Genomic DNA, 17,775 nt, shown 5'->3' with positions numbered 1-17,775 from the left:
TCGTGACACTTGTGTCCCTGAGCAAGACACTTAACTATTATTGCTTCTCTCCACCCAGGGGTAAATGGGGACCTGTGAGGGCAGAGATGGTTCTTGTGATTGATTTAGTCGAGTAGCGCATTTGTTGCACGAGGCTGTATACTCCCCAGGGAGCTGAGATGGTTTAAGGAGTGAATTAAGGCCCAGTGACCAGGGGTAATAATTTGAAGCGCTTTGAGACACCCATTCGGGAGTGAAAAAGCGCCATATAAACTCAAATATTATTAAATATTATTGTGGAAAGACCCATGGACATGTATGAAAGGTCTTGTAGTAAATCTGATTTACATTGAAAAGCTAATGGTGGATATTTTTGATTTAATTTCAGAATTATGTGTCCAGATTCACATAGCGACTATCCAATGTCAATATGGTCCGTTATTAGTAAAGTCAGATTAGAAGCGTTTATGTGGGTAAGTTAAGAGGATCATTTACTCACCTTTAGGTAATCTGGTCATTCTTTTAAGATGTACATTCTTTTGATAATTAAAAGTACCTCTTTCGCGTCATTTAAAGGCAGTGGATACTATTGATAATTACTCAAAATAATTATCATGATAAACCTTTCTTGATTACCAGTAATGGAGAGGTCGATAGTATAAAACATTGCGAGAAATAGCTCCCTCTGAAGTGACGTAGTTTTCAAGAAATCAGTAATTTTCCACGAATTTGATTTCGAGACCTCAAGTTTAGAACTTTAGGTCTCAAAATCATGCATCAGAAAGCACACAACTTCGTGTGACGGAGGGTGTTTTTTCTTTCATTATTATCTCGCAACTGCGACAACCGATTGAGCTCAAATTTTCACAGGTTTGTTATTTTATGCATATGTTGAGATACACCAACTGTGAAGACTAGTCTTTGACAATTACCAATAGTGTCCACTGTCTTTAATTTAGTTTGGTTGTGAAGAAAAGCAAACTGGATCACTGTACTTGCTTAGAATCCTTAGAAGAGAGGAAAAAGGAGGAAGTTTTTCAAGAGAAAACCCATGCAATTAGGAAGGGACTGAAACAAAACCCTATCCACATGGTCTTTGAGGTGCAAGGCAAGGAAATATATTCACTCGGCCCAGTATCCTGGGTCTATCCAGGACTGCTGGGATGGGCTTATCAGCTTGCACAGATTCTTGTTCAGGAAGTACGTCATGTGTGCAGTGCATAGAAATATGGCGCAGTGTGAGTGTGATGCATGATGGGACTGAGCATAGACCAATGAGCGTGCCCATCCCAGCGCCTTTGGATAAGGAAAGGTGCTGGGGACGAGGGATTAAAATATACCACTATGACAACCTGAATGATGCTTCATATGTATTGTAGCTGTGTGTACAATTTTGTTCAATTCCTTAACTAAATTGTATGAACATTTGTTCTTTGCTTTTTATTTAGGGAGCCGGTACTGCTCTGGGTGAACTACCTCCATACTTCATGGCAAAAGCTGGTAATTTAACAATAGAATAGGCATTACAAACATTACAAGTTTAATTTTGCGGATTTCTATGCTACATGTAGCTGTGTTTTATTTACATTATCTGTTTTTAAACTATTTCTGTGACGTCAGTCAATTGTTGAAAGTGTAGATTATTTTCACGAATGTACACTTAGTGTAGATTCGTAAAATAATGTACAGTTGAGTGTAGATTCATTACAAACTTTAGTAAATAGTTAAACTTGAAAATTACTGTCTTTCCAAACTGACAGATAGCATGAAGTGCAACAAAACATAACTGAAAATATGCTATCTTTCAATTTACAAAAACATTTTCCCGTTGAGAAAAATCACTTTAGTATCTCAATTTATTTTTAGCTGAAGAAACTGACGTTGTACTTGATAATGTTGCAAGCACTTTAGTATGCCTGCCTACGTATGTATTATTTATTTTTGTCCAACCGTCGTTGGCACTGTATATGAAATTAGATAGAAATTAGATAGACTACCTAGTGTTGTTACTGTCAAGAAATCTGTTTACATAACCAATGGGGGAAATAGTTTAAAGGGAAGGTAAACGTTTGGTAATTACTCAAAACAAATATTAACTTAAAAACTGACTTGGTAACGAGCATTGGAGAGCTGTTGATAGTTTAAAACATTGTGGGAAACGACTCCCTCTGAAGTAATGTAGTTTTTGAGAAAGAGGTATTTTCTCACTAAAATAATAAAAGACTTCTAGCTAGAAGTCTTTTATTCCTATCTGAAAGCACACAAATTCGTCCAACAAGGGTGTTTTTTCTTTCATCATTTTCTCGCAACTTTGATGACCGATTGAGCCCAAATTTTCACAGGCTTGTTATTTTATGCTTATGATGGGATACACCAAGTGAGAACACTGGTCTTTGACAATTACCAAACGTGTACAGTGCATTTAAGTCAGAGAATACATGTAGACTCCAGTGTAGTTTCATGATTACTTTGTACAGTGTACTCGCCTTTGGAATGACATTCTATTCACAATCTACACTTTCTCATCCATTCTCCTTTTTGTGTTCCTTACCAGCTCGGTTGTCAGGATATGAACCTGATAATGAAGACTATGAAGAGTTTGAAGCCTTCATGGAACACATTGGTGAAGATCCTAAAGAACAGGTACAGTGCATGTACATGTGCATGTAATTACTTCCAACAGTTGCCTTGGATCGGTCGAGTTGGTCTTTGAAAAGCATTTGTAACCGTTTTTTTAAAAATGCTAATGAGTAGAAAGATGATGTAAAAGTAGAATACAATGATTCACACAAACATGCCTCGAAATTGCGTGGTTTTCCTTTTACCTCGTCGACTAAACACGTCTGCCATTTATGGGAGTCAAAATTTTGACTCCCATAAATGGCCGACCGTGTTAGTTCGCACAGTAGAAGGAAAACCACGCATTTTCGAGGCAAACTTGTGTGGATCATTGTATCCTACTTTTAAAACATCTTTCCAACCATATGCATTATACACAAAACGGTTACAAACGCTTTTGTTTTGACCAACTCGTCCGATCCAAGGCAACGTGTTCCTTTAAAACACTCAACGTACTGTGGGCTTAATTTGAGTAGAAAGTTGTGTAAATCTCTTTTGAGTAGCGTTGGTTGTGAAAAGAACTGATGTATGCTTTGATGACTTCAGGAGAATGGCGACAATTAGAGCATAAGAGATGTTAATTTTGCATCGGGGATAAAGAATATTATTATAATTATTTTTTTTTACCCATACACCGATGTGTGTTAGCACTGTATACTCGGTACTTTTCCTGAGTTCTGTGAACAAATATCACAGGCATGTTACTCGGGTGGGATTCGAACCCATGACCCTTGCAATTCTAGAGCAGTGTCTTACCAACTAGACTAACGAGGTTGCCCGGTAGCTAGAGGCAGCTTGAATCCTATCTTTTGGCAGCGGGGTATTAGAGCATACCAAACGAAAAGTTGAGTTGTCAACCACTGGTTCTTTTTAGAACCAACGCTACACTTACACGTAAGGTTTGATGGGATTTTTAGTATTGTAGGCTTATGCCTTTTAACACCCCATATCCATTTTCAACTCGGGTAATTGTCAAAGCTGTTTCTGAACTGATTTGTTGTCCTAGCATAGACCACTTTGCCTGGGAGTCCATTCCCGTTATCAACAACTCGCTGTGTGAAGAAGTGTTTTCTGAGATTGAGCTCTTTGTTTAGTCTTTTCTTGAAGAGCTTCATGTCATGTCCTCTTGTACTACTTGTTTTTGAGAGTGTGAAAAGACTACTGGCATCTATATCCACGAGCCCCTTTAGAATCTTGAATGTTTTGATGGGGTCCCCTTGCACCCTTCTTACTTCCAGGGGAAAGAGGTCAAGTCCCCTCAATCTTTCTTTATACACCTTCTCTCTCAGACTAGGTACTAGCTTGGTGGCTCTTCTCTGCACTTTCTCCAGACACTTTATATCTTTCTGTAGGTATGGGCACCATGCTTGAACGCAATAAGCCTTTTTGAGGTATGGCAGACGTGATATGCGTGCGTCACACGCCGCGACTGATGCCACGCTCACCATGTTGGTGGTCATTAGGTTTATGTGTAAACGTCGCGTCGCCTAAAATGCGTACTTCACTGAAATAACATCTGTTCTATTTCTATGGTCAATACGCACAAACTTACCACAACTTTACAGTGTTGTAGCATTGTGTCCACCATACCTTAAAAAGGCTGATACTCAAGGTGTAGTCTGATGTAAGTTTTGTACAGGATAGCAAAACTTTCCCTATCGATGTACTTGAAGGTCCTACTGATGATTAAGGCTCTGCATTGCTATACCAGCAGCTGTTGTACTCGTGGTGCAACCACAAACCTCACATTATTATACTCCCACTATGCAAAGATTTTACTCCTACTCATCCATGATGTGTGGAACCAATTGATATAATAACATGTAAATTAAATTTCTAATAATAATAATAATAATAATAATAATAATAATAATAATTGTGGCTTCTTATATAGCGCACATGTCCGTCACTCAGTGACGCTCCTGGCGCTGTAATCATACTATTAAATTTCTTAATGGCTGTAATTTTGTTGACAGGACTTTGCGACCCGTTTGAAGCTTGGAATCCAGAAACTGGTTCAGCGAGTTGGGTTCTTTGGCATCCTAGCTTGTGCATCTGTGAGTTGCATCTTTCTTTGTCATTCTTAATTAAAGACACTGGACCCTATTGGTATTTGTCAAAGACCAGTCTTCTCACTTGGTGTATCTCAACATATGTATAAGATAACAAACCTGTAAACATTTGAGCTCATTCGGTCATCGAAGTTGCGAGATAATAATGAAAGAAAAAACACCCTTGCCTTGTCACATGAAAATGTGTGCTTTCGGATGCTTTATTTTGAGACCTCAAATTCTAAATCTGAGGTCTCGAAATCAAACTCGTGAAAAAGTACTTCTTTCTCAAAAACTATGTTACTTCAGAGGGAGCCGTTTCTCACAATGTTTTATACTATCAGCAGCTCCCCATTCCTCGTAACCAAGTAAATTTTTATGCTAATAAATATTTTGAGTAATTACCAATAGTGTCCACTGCCTTTAAAGGCAGAGTGTACTTTAGATAATCACTTCATAACTTAATAGCCATACAAACTTACTATGTAATGACTGCTGGAGAGATGTATCATAAAACACAACCCCCTTTGAAGTCAATGTAGCTTAGAGAAAGAGGTATATTTTTCGCCAACAAATTTTAATTTGAAAAAGGATTTAGGCATCTGAAAGCACCAAAATCTATTGTTTCATTGTTTCTTGCAACTTCAATGACCAATTGAGCAAAGATTTTCACAGGTTTATTATTGCATGCATATGTTGGGATAACCAAGTGAGGATACTGGTCTTTGACAACTTTACCAAAAGTATACATTTAAGTAATAACTGTAATTTAACTGTAATAAAGAGGTTCTGTTTAAAGGGTCTATGTAACTTTTGTAGGACAAAAAACACAATGTCCACAGGTTTACACTAAACTTACACAGTTTGAAGATAATGATAGTAGAAAGCTTCCCTGAAAATATTACGTGCTGAGGTGCTGTAGTTTTTGGGAAATGAGTAAAACAATGTCATGAAAGTAATTTTCGTCTCATGAGACGAAAATTATTTTAATCATTTACAAACGTATTTTCATGACATTGTTTTACTCATTTCTCAAAAACCACAGCACCTCAGTAAGTAATATTTGAAGGGAAGCTTTCCACTATCATTATCTTCAAACCCTGTAATTTTAATGTAAATCTATGGACATTTTGAAAAAGTACCCAAATCCTTTAATATAAAGAGAACATTCTGAAGTCCAAAGTTTCAGTTCTGCTTTGTTTTTCTTTGGTTGTTATCTTCTTACATGTATTACAGCATTCCTGTTATAAAGAGGTGATTTGTGCAGTCCTAGCGATCTTGGTTCAATGAGAATCCACTGTACTTTGCTTTTTTTTATTGTGCATTTGAATATGCCTTGATGTTTTGTCAATGAAACAAACTTGTATTTTTCTCTATTTCTAGATTCCTAACCCATTATTTGACCTCGCCGGCATCACCTGTGGTCATTTTCTCGTTCCATTCTGGACATTCTTCGGTGCCACACTCATTGGTAAAGCTGTTATTAAGATGCATATACAGGTAAGATTACTGCATCTGTCCCAGTTTAGTTGTGTATACAGTCTGCATTTACGATTGTTTTCCTGGGGTGTTGTGGTCGAGCGGTCGTGTTCACCGACCAAAGCTCTGGTGTTGTCAGCAGCAGAGAGTGGGTTTCGAATCTTGGTCACAACACTTGTGCGGGGGGCACGGTTGGCTTGTGTGTAAAGCGCTCGCCTCTCACCAAGGTGACCCCGGTTCGATTCCCGGTCGGGGCCATATGTGAGTTGAGTTGTGCGTTGGTTCTCTGCTGTGCCACGAGGGTTTTCCAGACCAGTCGGTTTTTCTACCCTGGGAAAAATCGAACACATTCGATCTCTGGCCGTACTCTGTGGTCATAATGGGTTGATGTGGCTGGCAGCTGAATGCGCCTTTGCATGCCTGCTTCTCGAACACGTTGAAGCCGCGTCCTTCACAATTCAGCTCTTAGCTGCGAGTAAGGATGATTAGCCCCCCAAATTATTATTATTATTGAGGCACTTAACCATAATTGCTTCAAATATAAATTACCAGCCATGCTCCTAGTGGTTGATACTCAAGCCTACATCTGTATGGACTGTGAAGGGGGTAACCCTGTTTCAGCCCAAGGAGTAGGTGGCAATGTGTCCCTGGTGGCAGTTGATTTGGGTCTATTGCGTTATGATGTTGGGCAAAGTCTCATAAAAAAAATTCATAGCTATTAGTAACAGCGCGTAATCTACTTCTAAGCGCGCGCGTAATCTATTTCTAAGTGCGCTCGCATACACACAACCATGTGCAACAGACAGACTCTTCATAAAGTTTTTTAACAAAATATTACAAACCTCGAATTTTCAACTGTCAAAGTGTCTGTAATTGCATTTGTTTTTTAACAAAAGGGCATTCATAAATGGGAATAAAAGAGTAGTGACTCTTTTTTAAACGTCGGTTTAAAACCTTGCAGGGTCGTTGCCGTGCGCTAAAGGCCCCCGGGCCTTCCTCACACGGCAATTCGGACCTGCCGGCTTTAAACGGCTGTGTATAAGAACTGGTCGCTACCCTGTTATTCCCTTAATCAGAACAATAAGCCAATCTGTTTGGTTAAAAGACGTCAACACACTCTCAAGGTTAAAAACGAAAAAACCTGTAGTTCAGTCTCTACAGTCACAGACCACACTAGGGTGGCTGGCTAGGCAACAGATACATAGTAATAGTAATACTTGATTCTTATTGGCTCTTTATCTAAAGGGGAACAAAGGGCACAGTATTTTTCCTGCAAGGTATGATCTGAGACCTATTTATTTAAAACACTGTGTAATGGTTAACAAGGTGCTGTAGTGCAATATGCAGCCAATCAAACCAGGCACACCGGGCGAGCCCCCTTTTCTTTTTGATAAGTGCACTGGGTTCTTTTACGTGCGTTACAAAACACACAGAACCAACAACTTTGCGTCCCATCTGAACGACGAATGGTTAAGTGTCTTGCTTAAGGACACAAGTGTCACGACTGGGACTTGAACCCACACTGCTGATCAGACACCAGAGTTTGAGTAGGGGATTTGAGGTAATGGATTCTGAAAGAAACAATAGGATTCTGAAAGAAACAATTCCCCAGCGAGTATGACAAGAGGGAAGTTAATCTCCTATTTGGACATTGGTTTATTGATGCCTTTTTTTGGTTATTTACACAAAAACAATTTTTGGGTTTTTTTTTCCTCTTTTTTTTTAATTCAACTTTATGTTTTGTAGATTGCACTGTCTAGTTGTTATTAATTTTGGAGACGACAGGGGGCCCATCTCAAAACTTGCTCAGCTTTTAAACTCCTTGATTATGTGGAAACTACATGTATGAAAACAAATGTAAAATTCACACATGACCAGTGCAGTATCTTGCCTGCCAGATTGGCCTAAGAATGTACATGGCCACTCTTTTTTTGTAAACATAGGTCACATGCTCATGAATCTAACTTTAATTTCACTTGTTTGTTTTTCAGAAATTGTTTGTTATTTTGACGTTTAGTGAACATCATGTTGAAGTTCTCGTTGAATTACTAGGGTAAGAACACTTGATATTTTTCTTGCAGTTTTCAAGTCTCAAATTTCAAAATAATATATAGTGTTTTAAATACGCCATTTGCATGTTAGATTTTGTTATTGTCTGGTACAATGACGTGAGTGATTACAAATTACCACTTAAAATTGAATTCCTCAGACTATCGAGACAGTTGATATATCACATGATTAGGGGCAAGCTTTTGCTAAGTTAGGTAAGAGATGGTGAGCACCCATACATAATTCTGAATGGATGTGTATGGCACAACGGTACCAGGGTTTGCTCATCTGGAGGTTGCTATACAAAGCTTGCCCTGAACCATTTGACATAGCAACTGTCTCTAGTCTGAGGAATTCAAATGTAAACGGTACATTGTGACTAAGCAAGTAATTGTACCAGACATTATTCAAATCTAACTCGCAAATTGCTGATTCACAATCATTTGTTGTACAGCTATTTGATTTATATGAGTACAATGTAGCAGAATGTAATCATGAGATTTAAAGCATCCAAAATTTCATTATGCAAAAGCTCCATTAAAAAGAATAAACACCCTTTTCAACTCACACCTGTTATCTCCATGTCATTCCTTTTCCAAACAATGGATCATAATTTTTCTATTGGATCATATACAAGCCAGTAGTGATGCTGTCTGTTCTCAAAACCCCTCATGAAAGGCGGAGTGTGATCTTGTTCCAAGTGTATTGTTCTCTGGTCGTGTTCTCATAGATATGGCGTGCGAACAGCGCACTTGGACCAAGGACGCATCGCTTGAACTCAGCCAAAGTTCTATTGTAATATCGAAGTAAGCCTCAACAGTGACGTTACGTCAAAAAAAAACTCTCCACACACACTCTCCACTCAGGTCTATGTTCTTTTGTTTGAAACAGTATTATCTTATCGTATTGTAAAATTTACTTTGCTAATATGAAGTTTTCTTTGGCTTTTTTTTTTTTCTATAGTAAAATTCCCAAAGTAGGACCACCTCTTCAAGTGCCTTTCAGAGACTACCTTGAGAAGCAGAAAAATAAGCTCCACCACAAAACTGGAGAAACTGTCGCTCAGGTAAGAGCAGCAGATTCTAATCATTTCTGTTGGAAGATTATAATATTAATAATAATACTGAGTAAATAATAATAATAATAAAAGAGAATTTATATAGCGCCTTATGCCAGGCCTCAAGGGGCTTAACACAAAATAAAAACAATAATTTAAAAGGCAACACTAATTATAGAAACGGCAATTTAAAAACCATAAGAAAGAAAATAAGTTTAAAAACTATACAAAAAACCAGGAGCACTTTGTCACACCCAGTTGGTGTCTCAAAATGCCCAGTCATTTTATTCTGCAAGATATGTGCAGATTTAAGTGCATTACACAACACTAGGAACCAACGGCTTTACATCCCATCTGAAGGACACAGCATAATGTCTAATTGTCTCCTTAAAGGCAGTGGACACTATTGGTAATTACTCAAGATAATTATTAGCATAAAACCTTACTTGGTAACGTGTAGTGAGGAGAGGTTGGTAGTATAAAACATTGTGAGAAACAGCTCCCTCTGAAGTGGAGTAGTTTTCAAGAAAGAAGTAACTTTCCACGAATTTGATTTCGAGACCTCAAGTTAAGAATTTGAGGTCCCGAAATCAAGCATCTGAAAGCACACAACTTCGTGTGACAAGGGTGTTTTTTTCTTTCATAGTTATCTCGCAACTCCGACAACCAATCAGGCTCAAATTTTCACAAGTTTGTTATTTTATGCAGATGTTGAGATACAGCAAGTGGGAAGACTGGTCTTTGACAATTACCAATAGTGTCCACTGGCTTTAAAGCACTTTGTGAAATCTGCTCCAGTTCTTCCAAAATGCATTCTTTGTTCACTTTTTGTTTTTATTTCTCCATGTTATTGACTGCGTGCTATTGATTCTGATTGAAACCAGGGTACCAACTGGCTGTCCTGGGTGTTTGAGAAGCTCATCATCATCATGGTAGTCTACTTTATAATCTCAATAGTCAACTCACTGGCTCAGAGGTACGCAAAGAGACTACATGACAAGAAGAACGACGCCAAGCAGACATGAGTTCTACTGGCTCTCTGAGCATTCTCAGTACATCCCAACACCAAAGGGTTCCTCTAAGGGCCTTGTCACAGGAGGCAGGTCTTTGCAGGAGACTTGGGGTCACCTTGGTCAAGTGGTTAGACTACAGCAGCCGATTTCATGAAAATGTAAAATGCAACTGCTTAAGTCCATTGCGCAACGTTGATGGCGCAACTTGTGTAAAGTTTTGTGAAATCGGCTGCAGGACTTGCAATCATAAGGTTGTGCACGAGTTTTTTTCCGTTTAGTGTGGTGCATCCATAGTGATAACCATATTTTTGTTTAGTTCACCATGTACACATTTTTGTTACACTGTTTGCTTAAGGAAAACAGAGTTCACGGGGCTGGAATATTTTGGGGAAACTCCAGGGCTTCTGGCTCAAAATGTGTACTAGACCAGAATTGTTTTTACAAGACTTGAATCACAACAAGAATAAACTTCTTGGCACAGCGCAACAAGCATTTTATTACACATGTTATACCACTCTGACTCAATATAAGTGAACAGTATTTTACCTGACTCGAAGTCAACATTTGAATATAATTTGTTTTAGTCTCTCTTAATGTAAAAGAGTGAAAAACACCACTCTTTACATTTTGAGTTGTCCCTCAAATGCCTCTTTAAAAAGAGTGGTGGTTATTTCACTCTTTTAGAGGGGTTCACTCCAGGACAGAGTGAAAAATCACTCAAGAAGATGCAAACTTCAATCTAAAAGAGTGGAAGACCACTCGAAAATAGTTTTGTCCCTCATTTGGCTCTTCAAAGAGTGCATTTTCACTCTTGCATTTAGATATTACACATTGAGGATTTTTGTATTCAATTGAAAAATGCAAGACCACCAGACTTGTTCAGTCAAGTTTACTGGCCCGATGCTTAAAACTACTGGCCTGAGGCTTTTGGTCCAGTGTTGTTTTCGAGCCCTGGAACTATTTACTGTCTGTTGCAATGGATATGGCCATGTTTGGTGGCTTGAAGAGACTTGGGGGGGACCACATTGGCTGATAATTGTTGTATCCAAAACCCTTATAGACCTTTATCACGGTGTGGCCATCTTGATTTTACTCCATTCAAACTCATTGTAACCAAACTGAGGCTGGACGAAATAATAGTCTGGTGCCAGCAATGAATGTTAGCATTCATTACTGTTATGGGAACAGGGAATATGACCAAGATGGTGACAGCGTGATAAAGGTTTATTGGGGACTTCAGTAGGATTTGTATAATTCATTTATAATGGAAGTATTAATTTGATAACTTGTTTTTATGATTAGTAATGGTGATTTTGTTGTAGTTTTTTATGAGGATACCAATTCATGCAGCTGCTGACTTAGGAAGTACATTAGTATACACATATTGACTGGCAATGAGGTAACTAATGCCCGTCTATTCCTCCGAGGGACTTTAAGTGACCAGAAGAGGGACCTATTTCCCAAGGCCGAAGGTCGAGGGAAATAGGCCCTTCTTATGGTCACTCACAGTCCCGAGGGGGAATTGATGGCACTAGTTGCGGAATTATGCCAGTCAATATGTGTTTTATAACACACCTCGGTCTTAAATGTGATAAGAACAGCAATTTGGAAAAGAAAGGAAGTATTGTAGTTGCTGTTCACGGTTCACGCCAAGAGAGGGCGCTGTAACCAGGCACTGTTTTCGAAGACTAGTGCCTGATTCCCGCAATACACACCGCGCAATCATTTGACTGAATTAGTTCACCCCACGTGACCGTGCTTCAGCCAACCAGAATACAGAAAAAGCAAGAGGTGTGTTATAATCTAACTTGTCATATGCTGGCCCAAGGGTACAAACTGTGGCCATGTTGTTAAGTGTCATCATGACTTGCTTGTTGACCAGTTCAGTTCAACCTCGTTCCCAGTTGTGTCAATCTCGCCGCGTTTTTTTTTTCTTTCTTGCTCAATCATAACCCACGAAAATGTGACTTTGAAATACCCAAATTAGTGGATTTTTTCATTATTCCTATGTTTGATCATTTCTTTGATACAGATTCTGCAGGTTAATGAAGAGAGGTATCGATATGATAGGTGCCTGTGGTGGCGAGGTTGGGGTTCAGTTGTTATTGATTAAAGACCCTGGACACTATTTGTCAAAGACCAGTCTTCTCACTAGGTGTATCTCAACATATGCATAAAATATAAAAAGCTGTGAAAATTTTAACTCAATTGGTCGTCAAAGAAAAAAACCTTGTCACATGAAGTTGTGTGCTTTCATATGCTTGATTTGGAGACCTCAAAATCTAATTCTGAGGTCTTGAAATCAAATTCATAGAAAATTACTTCTTTTCTCAAAACTACGACACTTCAGATGGAGCTGTTTCTCACAATGTTTTATACCATCAATCTCTCCCCACTTCTCGTTACCAAATAAAGTTTTATGCCATTAATTATTTTGAGTAATTACCAATAGTGTCCACTGCCTTTAAGTACATGTACACAGGCATGACAGGGTGGAGCTTAATGTATCAAGTCATTGTTAGTGCATTATTGTTTATTGATGAAAAAATTTTTTTATAATTTAATAGTTTACTGGTCTGTATTATGTTAATTTTCATTTATTACAAATCCACCGTGATAAAGTTACTAATGTTTCAATCCTTATTAGGCATGGTACAGGATAAACCTCACTTACAAATGTTTCTTCACATTTCTCTAACACATACATGTACCAAGAGAGACCAACTCTTGCTAATAAAGTAAACCAAGCTTTCCATGTTCTATATTAGAAAATTCCCTGATTATGGAAAACATTTCACTCATGTTAATAAAGCCATTGGACACTTTCGGTAAACAGTATTGTCCAAGGCCCACACTTCGTGTATCACAACTTCTATATAAAATAACAAACCTGTGGAAATAAAGGTTCAATCGGTCATCAGAATCGGGAGAAAATAACGGGAAAAGACAACCTTGTTTCCGCACGTTTCGCCGTGTCATGACATGTGTTTAAAATAAATCCGTAATTCTCTATATCGAGAATTGATATTGTTTTAATGTTTTCTCAAAGCATGTAAAGCATGTCATGGAAAAAATTTTCAAGAGAAGTCTTTTACCATTACCTTCTGTAAACCCTGTAAGTTATTTGTAAATCTGTGAACTTTTAATTTTTGTTCTGTACCGAAAGTGTCCAATGGCTTTAAATGTCTGAATATCTCACTGGTTTTTGTACAAAATCTTTCCAATTGTATGATGCAACTGTTGGTAGCTCTAAAACCACTTTTAAGACAAAATAATTGAGATTAAAAAGCTCGACAAGTTCTCAGAGAACAAATCTACACAGGTGTTACCGCAACCCGTAGATTTACCACAATTAAGTTTAGTTTGTCGTTTATAGCTGAAACGCTTTGTGGAAAATTTGAAGATTTTACAACTACATTATTTTAGTGAATGTTGTTTTCTATGTTCAGCATTTACGTAGAAATTTTGAAAACCATGCCAAATTTGTCATGTTGATGATGGCACAGCATACATTGTATGTAACAAAAATGTACCTGGTAAAAGGTCGCAAGCAATTACTATACCCCAAAAAGTAAGCTCCTGTAGTTATGGATTGAAACTATCGAACTTTAAAAGTAGATCAGTAAATAGTAACTCGGTGAAGAATAATTGAGAAATGTATTTCACTTGTAACAAGATGAAAGAAAATGACAAATTCAAATACTGTAGTGCAAATATAACAATCTTATTGTATTCAACACCAGAAAATGTGTATCTGTTAAACGCGTTCTCCCCAAGAATTGAGCAAATCTATCTGTGAAATATGTTTAGTTTCTTAAAACTAAATATAATAATTAATTTCTTCACAAATCAATGCTTTTTTGACCCATTTATAGACAACCTGTGTGAATACTTATGTAAAACTAATTAACAAGTTGGTGAAATAATTCCATTGAGTTTGACTGCCTTGCCTGTCACCTGTTGCCATCCCTTATTAAGCCATGTCCTTGATGGCTACGGCTAGATTTCTGTGCCATCATCCCTTGAGGTATAAGACGTCCTTAGCAACACCCTTAGCAACATTCGAAGCCAGAGCTGTATCCACCAATTCAGACTGTCTGCCTGCCAGGTCTTGCCCATCGCCATTATTCTCAGAGTTTATTTCTAATAAATTTCTTGATTTGAATCAAATTGCAGACACAATTCGTAGAATCAATCAAGAGGCAGTTCGAATCCTATCACAAATACATAGGATTCGAACTGCCTCTAGCTGCCGGGCAACCTTGGTAGTCTAGTTGGTAAGACACTGCTCTAGAATTGCAAGGGTTGTGTGTTCGAATCCCACCCGAGTAACATGCCTGTGAAATCTTTTTACAGGACTCGGGGAAAGTACTGAGTATGTAGTGCCAACACACATCGGTGTATGGGTAAAAACCAAAATTAATATTCTTTATCCCCGATGCAAATTTAACATCTCTTATTATCGTTGCGGTAACCACTGCCAAAACATAGGATTCGAACTGCCTCTAGCTGCCGGGCAACCTTGGTAGTCTAGTTGGTAAAACACTGCTCTAGAATTGCATTGGCGGTGGGTCCGAATCCCACCCGAGTAGCATGTCTGTGAAATCATTTCACAGGACTCTGGAAAGTACTGAGTGCTAAGAGTGCTAACACACATCAGTGTATGGGTGAAAACCCAAATTAATAAAACTAAACACTGATGTTTTTATCATTACTAACAGACCAATCCTGTATATTACCTTTAATTGTAATGTGTTTAAAGTTATTGCAATGTTGCACTATACTTTATACCCTGGGACCATGCAAAGTGTCAACAATTTGGTTATTTTTAATCACATAAAACATTTTAAAATATCCACAACGTATATCCACTTGCACTGGGGCATTATGATCAAGCGTTATGTTTATACTATATTGTGGTCCAATGTATAAGACTTTTTAATCTGTATATTTTGATGGTATTGAACTCACAACCCTGTTTGATTAAGGTAGCATTTCCATTGTGTTTTTTTTTTTTCATTGTTTATGAAGTCAATAAATAACAAGATTTATTGACAGAATAAGACGGTGTGGATGATTGTTTAGTAGTTGGAGATGTTTGAACACTTGGTGGCAGCAGAGACTTTAACCTGCCTCCATCTTGCTCACGTTTCTCGTATAGAAAACAATAATGAATGCTTATAATCGTTTTGCAAATAGGAACCAGACTATTTTGTTCTTCCAGCCTCGGTTTGGTAACATTGATACCAATGGGAGAAATTCAAGATGGCTGCACCATGATAAAGGTCTATTGCAAACACTTGGTACGCGCGCATTTGGCATGGAATAAGGTGCATGCTGGTCTATATTACCTTTAATTGTAATGTGTTTGAAGTAATTGCAATGTTGCAATATACTTTATACCATAGGCACATGCAAAGTGCCAACAATTTGGTTATTTTTAATCACATAAAACATTTTTAAAATATCCACAACGTATATCCACTTGCACTGGGGCATTATGATCAAGCGTTATGTTTATACTATATTGGGGTCCAATGTATAAGACTTTTAATCTGTATATTTTGATGGTATTGAACTCACAACCCTGTTTGATTAAGGTAGCATTTCCATTGTGTTTTTTTTTTCATTGTTTATGAAGTCAATAAATAACAAGATTTATTGACAGAATAAGACGGTGTGGATGATTGTTTAGTAGTTGGAGATGTTTGAACACTTGGTGGCAGCAGAGACCTTAACCTGCCTCCATCTTGCTCACGTTTCTCGTATAGAAAACAATAATGAATGCTTATAATCGTTTTGCAAATAGGAACCAGACTATTTTGTTCTTCCAGCCTCGGTTTGGTAACATTGATACCAATGGGAGAAATTCAAGATGGCTGCACCATGATAAAGGTCTATTGCAAATACTTGGTACGCGCGCATTTGGCATGGAATAAGGTGCATGCTGGTCTATAGCTAGCGATCGAGTTTGATCCATAACTAGGCCAGCATGCACCTCATCAAACAGCAAAGGGTGATGGCGAAAAGGTCTATGTCCACTGTTTAAAGGCATTGGACACTATCGGTAATTACTCAAAATAATTATTAGCATAAAAACCTTTCTTGGTGACGAGTATTGGGGAAAGATTGATGGTATAAAACATTGTGAGAAACGGCTCCCTCTGAAGTGGCATAGTTTTCGAGAAAGAAGTCATTTTCCACGATTTTGATTTCGAGACCTCAGATTTAGAATTTGAGGTCTCGAAATCAAGCATCTAAATGCACAAAACTTCGTGTGGCAAGGGTGTTTTTTCTTTCATTATTATCTCGCAACTTAGACGACCGATTGAGCTCAATTTTTTTTATTTTCACAGGTTTGTTATTTCATGCATATGTTGAGATACACCAACTGTGAAGACTAGTCTTTGACAATTACCAATAGTGTCCACTGCCTTTAAATAGTTCTGGGCATGCTAATAACTATTTCCCAGACTAATGTGTTTCCTTGGAAGTCGGTCTTCTGTAAAGCCCCGTTTCAAAGCCCAATTTGACAAGTGCATAATATTTGTTTTATTGAATGAGATGTATTTCAGTCGCAGTATGCCAGTCGCAGTTATTGTCTCAATGCATAAAATAACAGATCTGTGGGGGAGGGGATGGCTCAATAGTCATCAAAATTGCCAGAAAATAATACAAATTAAAATTAAAACTTGGTGCACAAATTTGTGTGCTTTCAGATGCCGGAGAGGTTTCAGGGCTGATTCAAATATCTGAGTTAGAAATTACCTCTTTGTCAAAAACTACGCGTATTCGGTGGGAGTCGATTCTCACACATTTCGTTCAATTAACTTCTCTCCGTTTCTCGCTAGTCGCTACTGAGTAAGTTTTTTATGTTAATATAAAAAATTATTTTGAGTAATTACCACACGTCCAGTGCCTTTAAAGCTTTGTCTATGTTACAACAACTGAAGCTCTATTTGCTAATTATTGCCTTGTTTCTTTTGATGTAGCCGTTGGTGTAATGCAATATGGCCATAGACCGCAAGATTGTATGCACAAGCCTAGTGTAGAACTGAATACACTATCAGTTAGCATTTTGGTGCAGTATACAGCATTCATAATGTTAGCATAAAAAGAAACCGCCTTATTTCATAATCACCTCATGGCCATTTAGACTGTAAATGAGCTGAATATATCTTCACCGTTTCAGTTTACCCCTCGGTGGTCAACCCGCCCCAACCCTACACAGCAGAACACCATTGTCATATCTCATAACCCTATCATCATTCCACATTATATCAAAGCCTAAAATTGTTATCAAATCTGGATGGATTTTTTTTCCTTTCTCTCCCAACAGTGAAACTAGATCAGGTTTAATCCTTTTGTACTTTTATACATCCAAGCAATCCAGAAGCCCTGGGCGCAATACAACTTGTCGGCACGTTTCTTTGAAATGTGAAACCGCGCCACTAATTGCTTCCCAGGCATGAATTGGTTGAGTGGCTGGGCTAGGGCTAAATGATCCATGCTAAATATTAAATTGCAT

General features: G+C 38.0%; 1 protein-coding gene across 1 annotated transcript in view; it reads left to right on the top strand.

Annotated features, from left to right (window-relative positions):
* The window catches only part of LOC139938521 (vacuole membrane protein 1-like), a 28,559-nt gene extending 12,703 nt beyond the window's left edge, over nucleotides 1-15,856 (top strand). Inside the window, exons 6-13 of the mRNA XM_071934091.1 lie at nucleotides 368-452; nucleotides 1,428-1,479; nucleotides 2,534-2,622; nucleotides 4,575-4,655; nucleotides 6,033-6,149; nucleotides 8,120-8,181; nucleotides 9,141-9,243; nucleotides 10,119-15,856. Coding sequence (XP_071790192.1) covers nucleotides 368-452; nucleotides 1,428-1,479; nucleotides 2,534-2,622; nucleotides 4,575-4,655; nucleotides 6,033-6,149; nucleotides 8,120-8,181; nucleotides 9,141-9,243; nucleotides 10,119-10,259 — 730 coding nt within the window. The 3' untranslated portion in view covers nucleotides 10,260-15,856. The remainder of the gene's footprint in view (nucleotides 1-367; nucleotides 453-1,427; nucleotides 1,480-2,533; nucleotides 2,623-4,574; nucleotides 4,656-6,032; nucleotides 6,150-8,119; nucleotides 8,182-9,140; nucleotides 9,244-10,118) is intronic.
* The last annotated feature ends 1,919 nt before the right edge of the window (nucleotides 15,857-17,775 follow it).

This window comes from Asterias amurensis, chromosome 6, assembly GCF_032118995.1.
Source record: "Asterias amurensis chromosome 6, ASM3211899v1".
Lineage (NCBI taxonomy): Eukaryota > Metazoa > Echinodermata > Asteroidea > Forcipulatida > Asteriidae > Asterias > Asterias amurensis.
Note: the sequence above shows the minus strand (reverse complement) of the source record. Positions and strands in the feature narration are given on the sequence as shown.